The sequence below is a fragment of the Apodemus sylvaticus genome, chromosome 7 (assembly GCF_947179515.1).
Source record: "Apodemus sylvaticus chromosome 7, mApoSyl1.1, whole genome shotgun sequence".
NCBI lineage: Eukaryota > Metazoa > Chordata > Mammalia > Rodentia > Muridae > Apodemus > Apodemus sylvaticus.
This window is the reverse complement of record NC_067478.1, coordinates 114,585,997-114,595,520: the sequence shown is the minus strand read 5'-3', so window position 1 is coordinate 114,595,520 and position 9,524 is coordinate 114,585,997. Positions and strand designations below refer to the sequence as shown.

General features: G+C 38.2%; 1 protein-coding gene across 1 annotated transcript; it reads right to left on the bottom strand.

The window, feature by feature from the left end:
- Nucleotides 1-7,798: 7,798 nt before the first annotated feature.
- LOC127690136 (olfactory receptor 7E24-like) lies at nt 7,799-8,773 on the bottom strand. Its single transcript, XM_052189687.1, has one exon. The coding sequence runs from the start codon at nt 8,711-8,713 to the stop codon at nt 7,799-7,801; it is 915 nt and encodes a 304-aa protein (XP_052045647.1). The 5' UTR covers nt 8,714-8,773.
- Nucleotides 8,774-9,524: the final 751 nt, after the last annotated feature.

The window sequence follows — 9,524 nt, the reverse complement described above, 5'->3', positions numbered from 1 at the left end:
TATGGGCCTTGAATTCCTGTTCTTTCCAAGACTTTAAGCATGAAACGATGCTGAATTTTGTCAAATGCTTTTTCAGCATCCAATGAAATGAACATGTGGTTTTTTTCTTTGTGTTTGTTTATGTAGTGGATTGCATTGCTGGATTTCCGTATATTGAACCAACCCTGCATCCCTGGGAAAAGCCTACTTGATCATGGTGGATGATCGTTTTGATGTGTTCTTGGATTCGGTTGGCAAGAATTTTATTGAGTATTTTTGCATCGATGTTCATAAGGGAGATTGTTCTGAAGTTTTCTTTCTTTGTTGGATCTTTGTGTGGTTTTGATATCAGCGTAATTGTGGCTTCGTAGAACGAATTGGGCAAGGTTCCTTCTGTTTCTATTTTGTGGAACAGTTTGAAGAGAATTGGTGTTAGGTCTTCTCTGAAGGTCTGATAGAATTCTGCACTGAAACCATCTGGTCCTGTGCTTTTTTTGGTTGGAAGACTTTCTATGACCCCTTCTATTTCTTTAGGGTTTATGGGTCTGTTTAGATTATCTATTTGGTCCTGATTTAATTTTGGTATTTGTTATCTGTCTATAAAATTGTCCATTTCCTCCAGATTCTCCAGTTGTGTTGAGTATAGGCTTTTGTAGTAGGATCTGATGATTTTTTGGATTTCCTCAGTTTCTGTTGTAATATCTCCCTTTTAATTTCTAATTTTGTTGATTTGGATACTTTCTCTGTGCCCTTTGGTCAGTCTGGCTAAGGGTTTATCTATCTTGTTGATTTTCTCAAAGAACCAGCTCCTGGACTCGCTGATTCTTTGTATGGTTCTCTTTGTTTCCACTTGATTGATTTCAGCCCTGAGTTTGATGATTTTCTGTCTCCTACTCCTCCTGGGTGAACTAGCTTCTTTTTGTTCCAGGGCTTTCAGGTGTGTCACTAAGCTGCTAGTATATGCTCTCTCCATTTTCTTTTTGGAGGCACTCAGGGCTATGAGTTTTCCTCTTTAGCACTGCTTTCATTGTGACCCAAAGATTTGGGTATGTTGTGCCTTCATTTTCATTAAATTCTAAAACGTCTCTGATTTCTTTCTTTATTTCTTCTTTGGCCAAGGTGTCATTGAGTAGAGTATTGTTCAGCCTCCATGTATATGTGGGCTTTCTGTTGTTTTTGTTGCTATTGAAAACCACTCTTACACCATAGTGATCTGATAGGAGGCATGGGATTAGTTCGATCTTCTTGTATTTGTTGAGGTCTTTCTTGTGACCAATTATATGGTTGATTTTGGAGACGGTACCATGAGGTGCTGAGAAAAAGGTATCTTCTTTTGCTTTAGGGTGAAATGTTCTATAAATATCCATCAAATCCAATTGGTCTAGAGCTTCAATTAGTTTTACTGTGTCCCTGTTTAGTTTTTGTTTTCCTGATCGGTCCATTGAGGAGAGTGGAGTGTTGAAGTCCACCACAATTATTGTGTTAGGTGCAATGTATGATTTGAGCTTTAGTAAAGTTTCTTTTACGAATGAGGGTGCCCTTGTATTTGGAGCATAGATGTTCAGAATTGAAAGTTCTTCTTGGTGGATTTTTCCTTTGACCAGCAAGAAGTGTCCCTCAGTGTCTCTTTTGATGACTTTAGGTTGAAAGTCAATTTTATCTGATATTAGAATGGCTACTCCGGCTCGTTTCCTGAGACCATTGGCTTGTAAAATTGTCTTCCAGCCTTTTACTCTAAGGTAGTTTTTGTCTTTGACATTTAGGTGTGTTTCTTGTATGCAGCAAAATGTAGGGTCCTGTTTCCTTACCGTGTCTGTTAGTCTATGTCTTTTTATTGGGGAATTGAGTCCATCGATGTTAAGAGATATTAAGGAATAGAGATTATTACGTCCTGTCATTTTTGATGTTATTTTTATATTTGAGTGATTATCTTCTTTTGGGTTTGATGAAGGAAGGTTACTATCTTACTTTTTCCAGGGTGTAGTTTCCCTCCTTGTATTGGAGTTTCCTCCTATTATTCTTTGTAGAGCTGGGTTTGTGGAAAGATATTGTGTAAATTTGGTTTTGTCATGGAATGTCTTGGTTTCTCCATCTATTGTGATTGAGAGTTTTGCTGGGTATAGTAGTCTTGGCTGACATTTGTGTTCTCTTAGAGTCTGCATGAGATCTTCCCAGGATCTTCTAGCTTTCATGGTCTCTGGTGAGAAGTCTGGTGTGATTCTGATAGGTCTTCCTTTATATGTTACTTGGCCTTTTTCTCTTACTGCCTTTAATATTCTTTCTTTGTTTAGTGCATTTGGGGTTTTAATTATTATGTGGCGAGAGATATTTCTGCTCAGATCCAGTCTGTTTGGAGTTCTGTAGGCTTCTTGTATATTCATAGGTATCTCTCTCTTTAAGTTGGGAACGTTTCCTTCCATAATTTTGTTAAAGATGTTTGCTGGCCCTTTCAGTTGTAAATCTTCACTCTCATCTATACCTATAATCCTTAGGTTTGGTCTTCTCATTGTATCCTGGATTTCCTGGATGTTCTGGGATACAAGCTTTTTGCATTTTGCATTTTCTTTGACTGTTGAGTCAATGGTTTCTATGGTATTTTCGGCATCTGAAATTCTTTCTACCATCTCTTGTATTCTGTTGTTTATATTTGCATCTATGGCCCCTGATTTCTTCTCAAGGTTTTCTATCTCCAAAGTTGTCTCCCTTTGTGATTTCTTAGTTGTTTCTACTTCTGTTTTTAGATCCAGGATGGTTTTGCTCAGTTCCATCATTTGTTTGTTTGTGTTTTCCTGTAATTCTTTAGGAGATTTTTGTGTTTCCTCTTTCATGACTTCTGCCTCTTGACTCAAGTTCTCCTGCATTTCTTTAAGGTTTTTTTTTTTTTTTTTTTTTTTTTTTTTTTTTTTTTTTTTTTTTTGCGTTTCTTCTTTATTGGCCTCTATCTCTTGAGCCTTATTCTCCTGCATTTCTTTAAGTGATTTTTCTGTTTCCATTATATGGGTTTCTAGCTTATTCATGTTCCCCTTTATTTCTTTAAGAGATTCATTTATGTCCTTTTTGTGTTCTTCTAGCAGCAACATGATCAGTGATTTTAAATCCAAATCTTGTTTCTCTGGTGTGTTGGCATAACCAGGACTTGCTGATTTTGGAGAGTTTGGTTCAGATGCTGCCATATTGCCTAGATTTCTGTTAGTAGCGTTCCTGTGTTTGCCCTTTGCCATCTTGTTCTCTGGAGTTAGTTGGTCTTGTCCCTGGCTGGTGTTTGGGCCTCCTGGGGGGCTGATCACTCTGCTGGGCAGCCAATCTCCCAACCGGGTTGTTGCACACAAGGCTAGCCTGGCTGCTCAGGCCCTGGGTCCAGGTAGAAGCCTGGGAGGCCAAGGTCCGAGCAAAGTTCCCCTCGGGCTATGACTGTTAATTGGGTCTGTCAGGTGGCCAGGATGGTGGGCGTGTGTGCTCGCGCTCCCTGAAAGTGCCGGGAAAATCTGCTGGGCTAACAACCTCCTGGGCGGGTTGACATACAGATGGCCCACCAAGCTGCACAGTTCTTGGCCAGTTCTTGGGGTCAGTCCAGGGCCTGTTGGGCCTAGACCCCCGCTTTGTTAGCCTCAGGCTATGCCTGTTACGGCTTTGCCTGCTAGAGCTCTCTGGGGCAAAGCACACCCGGCGCAGGCAAAAAAACCTCCTGGCTGGTTTGGCACCCCACCCCGATGCCCCCCCCCCCCCCGAACAGCCCAGGGCCTGGGTGCAGGCCAACGCCCGTCGGGCTTAGACCCCCGCGATGTTGGCCTCAGGTTATGTTTGTGTACCTCAGTCTGTCCGATCTCTCTGGAGTCTGAAACCAAGATGGAGGCGAGTCTCTCGTGACTGGCGGGAAGCAGAGTTCTGAAGTGGCTTCTGTGTGGTGAAAGGCTCAGTAAATCCATAGGTGCTTGCAGCCCAGCTGGCCAGCGAAGGTCAGTGGTTGTGGTCGCAGGGCCTAACTGGACCCTGTGTCGCCTTGGTTCCACTGCTGATGGCCCTTCGGCTGGACCAGCCACTGCTGCACTGCTGCCACTGCTGCCGCTGCCACTGCCGCCACTGCCACAGCTGCCGCCACTACCGCCGCTGCCGCCGCTCTCGCTCTCCCCTGTTTATTACAGAGAGCGATATCTCACTTTTTAGTACCTATATCCCAATGAAAGGGCACCTACATTTGTAAAATAAATATTATTAAACCTTAAATTACAAGCTGAACCTCACACATTAATAGTGGGAGAATTCAGTACCTCACCATCTTCAGTGGACAGGACATCTAGGCAAGAACTACTCAGAGAAATAATGGAGCTAACAGACATTATGAATAAAAGAGTCTTAACAGACATCTACAGAGCACATCACCAAAACAGAGAAGAAAGCACAAGGGTCATACATAAATATAATAAAGGCAAACTATGGAAAGTCTACATCCAATATCAAATGAATGGAGAGAAAGTCAAAGCAATTCCACTGAAATCAAAAACAAAGCAAGCCTGTCTTCTTTTTCTATATCTAGTAGCATAATAGTTCAAGTTCTACCTAGAGCAATAAGAAAAGTAAAAGTGATAAAAGAGATGCAAATAAGAAAGGAAGAAGTCAAATACTGCTATTTTCAGATGAAGTAATAGTATTCATAAGTGGTCCTGTGGTAGTTTGAATAAATATTGTCCCTACAGATTAAGTGTTTGAATGCTTGGGTATAGAAAGTGAACTATTAGGAAAATGTATAGCCTTGTTAGAAGTATGTTACTGTGGGGGAGGGGCTTTGATGACACATATGCTAAAGCTCAACGCAGTGTGGAACAATCTTCTCGTGAATGCCTTCAGATCAAAGTCTTAAACTATCAGCTCTTCCAGCAACATGTCTACCTGGATGCTGCCATGCTTTTTGCTATGATGATAATGGACTAAATCTCTGAAACTCTGAGCTAGCCCCAATTAAATGTCCTATATAAGAGTTTGGTCATGGTGTCTCTTCACATCTATGAAATCCCTAAGACAGACCTCAATATGCAAAAATAAGAGTTATAGATAAATAAATGGAACTTGGAAAAAACCTGAATCAAGTAACTAGGATCCAAAAAGGTAAACATTGAATGTTGCTTTTTACGTGACAATATTAGCTTCTAATCTTTTTTAGGTGTGTTTTACTTGGAACATAAGTGGATATAGGAAAGTAAAAATAGGATGTTGGTGTGGAAACACATCACAGGAGTTTAGCTAGTAGAGTATAGCTAAAACAAAGGTAAAAAGAAGAAGCATTGGATGTGAAATAGCATATCCAGGGATGATCATGGAAAGCTTTTGGCACTAAGGATATGTGGAGAGTATTAACCTAAAGGAAGGATGCTTGAAAAATCTATATGGAAATCTGTTATCTTGAAACCCAATTAAAATTTCTATTGAAGTGTATAGTAGGAAATGTGATAAAATACAGAGGCATATAACAGAGGGTAAATGGTAGGAGGATGTGGAAGATGCGAGGTAGTAGATAGTGTGTTAATAATCACTAAGCATGTATGAAATAGCCCATGGAATCTTATGGATTAATCAATTTCAAAGTTCAATTAAAGAAAATTAAAAACAGAGGTACACTATGTGGTGACACATTGCTGCTCCCAGAAGTCATGGAATATTAAATAAAAGATGAAGGCCCAGGTAGGAGAAATCTCTCTAGGTGTTATTAGTGAATTTCTAGGATGCTCAAAGCAACACAGAGCTTTTGCCATTATTCTTAGTTACCCACCACAACTAAATGGTAAGATGCTATTTCTGAAGGCACCACACATTTTAGCTTCTGGTTATAGAGAAATTAATTTTCATTAATTAACTTTGTCATTGTTGTGGAATTTTCAAATTATGAGAAAGTTTTATTCAGGATCCTGGGAAGAGAAGATATTAGATTTCTTACCCAGCACTGGCCCCTCTATGTTCTACTACCAACCTGCCAGGATGACATGACCATTGGTGTAAGAGTGGCTTGAGTTACGCCTTGACTGTTTGCAGACTGGATTTCTGTCCTTTTCCACAGATGGAATTTCAGGTCCAATACCGTAAAACTGGTCAAAAGTCCATGATTCGAGAGGTGTAAAGCCTCCTTACTAGATTCTAAGTACTTAGTTTATACTCATAAGCCTTGACTCCTCTCAATCTATGCTAAAGAATTATCTTTTTCATGTGGGCATCTATCAATTTAGAGACCCTTAACTGGTTAAATGTTGGAAAAAGTGAGCATAATTGTTCAGCATTAAATGGAATATTTTTATTTATATCTATCACTTGCCAAAGCTGAGAGAACATTTGAGAAGAGGATATAGAAAATGTGAAAGAGCCGGAGAATGTGGAAACTTGTGAAATGCTGTTTTCTGATATAGCATGGCATGACTGCCATACTCATGAACTCATACCAGCTGTTGGTGCCTGCACAAGACCTAAAGAATACTACTAGGGCAGGCAAAATTGCATCATATGTGTAGAAAGTATTCACAAATACTGTGGAAATATTCGCAGTTGTTAGCTGTCCAGAGCAGGAGAATCGAGAGGCTTTGGAGACATGGGTACTGGCATCTTTTCCATGTTCCACTTGATGAACTGCCCTATACATTATATTGGCAGACCTAATGAGACTAACAGTTATTTAAATACAATGATAAGGGCATGAACATCATATGTTGATATTTGGGGGGGCTATCTGGGAAGAGTTTGAGGCAGAAAATGAAGGGTGTATAATGTGGATATAATCATATTTCATTCTATGCATGTATGAATTGTGCAATTAGAAAAAATGTTTTTGGTGGTGCTCATTGGGAGGAGGTGCTGAAACATCATAGGAAAGAGAATCACAAGTTTTCAAATGTTCTCATAAGTACACAGATACATCTAAATGAGTATCTCTGATTATGAGATACAGTCGCCAATATTTTGAAATTCATTTATTTTAAAAATTGCATGCAATTATACATTACATGACAGTATATTTTCATCATACATCTTATGCCCCCTTATGTCTTCTCATTCCATCCTAGCAGTCTTCATTATCCCGCCAGAGATATTTGTTTGTACTTTATGTTATATATACATAGATGATTTTATGTGTCTGTATAAAATATACGAACCATCAATGAGAGAAAACAATATTTGTCTTTCACAAAAAGTGGCATTATTCACTAAATATTATTATCTCTAGCGGAATCCATTTTTTTTTCTCCAAATGATACAACCTTATTCATCATATCTGAAGAACATCTTATTATGTAAAAAGAATTTGCACATTTTTTAGCTAATTCTCTATTTTTTGAAAATATAGGTGCCTCTAAAATTTAGCCTTTGTGAGTAAAGCTGCAATCAAATTGATGAAAAATTGTTTCTGTGATATGTTGAATTGTAGTTCTTTGCTTAAGTACCCAGGAATTGTAGAGCTGGACCATAAAGAAGTTCAATTTTTAATTTTCCTGAGGAGATCCATATGACTTCAATAGTTACAGGAGAAGTTCAAATTCCCACGGTGATGTATAAATGTTTTCTTTTGTCCATATCTCTATTAGAGTTTATTTTTGTTTCCTTATTCACTGACAATGTAGCTGAAATGAAATGGAGTATTGGTTTATCTAATGGATGGTGAAGTTGGATGCTATTTATTAATTCATCAGTTAGGTATTCTTATTAAATTTAATTAAAGACAAACTAAAGGAATATGAATTCACCTAAATTCAACTAAAGGAATATTGGTGCAGTAGAATGAAAGCTACACCACCAAAGAAGTTATATTTTCTGAATAAATAGTTGGGTTAAGAACTCAATTTCAAAAATGATGGAAGCTTTTATAAAATTGCATTGCTCTTCCCTGCAGCTGCCATAGGGCAGTTTTAATGTCCCTGTTCCTCAGGCTATAGATGAAAGGATTAAGCATAGGTGTGACTACTGTGTACATCAGTGAAGCAATTGCACAGTTTTCAGGGGAATTTGATGCAGTTGAACCAATGTATACTCCAATAGATGTTCCGTAAAATAAGCAAACAACTGACAGGTGAGACCCACAGGTGGAAAAGGCTTTATACTTTCCATCTGTTGATGGAATCGTCAGGATGGAAGAAATAATTTTATAGTATGAGAAAATAATTCCTGAGGTTGAAAATAAACCAAAAAAGACACCAATAAAATGAATAACTATGTTTTTGGTGAACATTTCAGAACAGTTAAGATTAAGAAGTTGTGAAGGGTCACAAAAAAAGTTAGAGATTTCCATGTCATTGAAGTATGTAAATTGTAGCACTATCAAATTGTGCACCTGAGAGTCCACAACACTGGCCAAAACAGATACCAAAAGTAAGAAGGCACAGATGTTAGGATTCATAATGATTTTGTAACGCAGGGGGTGACAAATGGCCACAAACCTATCATAGGCCATTGCAGTCAGAAGCATACTATCCATACAGCCAAAAACTATAAACATGGACATCTGTGTAAGGCAGCCCACATAGGAGATAATTCTGCTTTGAGTTCTAATGTTCCAAATCATTTTTGGGACTGTAGTGGAGATCAAACAAATGTCAGACCAGGAAAGGTTGGAAAGAAAGAAATACATGGGGGTATGGAGGTGGAAGTCAGAGCTCACAGCCAGAATGATGAGCAGATTTCCAAGTACTGTGACCATGTAGAAGGATAAAAACAACACAAATAGGACAGGCTGCAGTTCTGGATTCTCTGAGAGGCTCATGAGATGGAATTGTGAGACAACTGGTAGATTTTGTACTTCTGTATTGTTTGGACACCTTTGGAGAAACAAAAGTTTTTGGAAAAATAAATGACATAAAGTATAATTACTCTATGATCTCAGAAGAAAAAGGAATGATTAAAAAAGGAAAACCATTTATTTTTAAGTCCAAATTGTTACAAGTAAAATATTCTCACTTGAGGTCCATAGCTTTCACAATTATGACAAGACCAATAATCTACTACTCTACATATGGGTTTCCATGTTATAATCTCTTTTTATAGAAGATGTTAGTGAGGAAGTAAACTTAACAGAGTGCTAAAATCAGAACATGAGGGATCAGAAGTTTAGGATCATGAAAAAATAAAGCAATCTTTTTGAAAACACAGAAAGGAAATATATTTTAATATTTAAAAATCATTACTATTGCAGCAAAATATAATAAAAACATAATCTAATACATTTTTCTTAAGTAGCTACTTTACAAAAACACCAATATCATAATTGTATAGTAATTTACCATAGTTCTTTTAGATAGTGACCATGATTGTTACAAGGGAACACTTCAAAATTTTCTACTAGGTTAAGTATGAAAACTTCTGGGGAATTCACCATCCCTGACCTCAAACCATACTACTAAGAAATAGTGATGAATATCACATGGTATTTGTGGTAACAGGAGAGAAGCCAAGAAGACATGAGAATGAATGGAAATATGCAGCTTCTGGGAGTGGGAGTCAGGGAGACACTCTAGAAATTCCCTGAAACCTGGGAGGTGAGAGACTCTCAGGATTCAATGGGGGTGGTGTTTTGC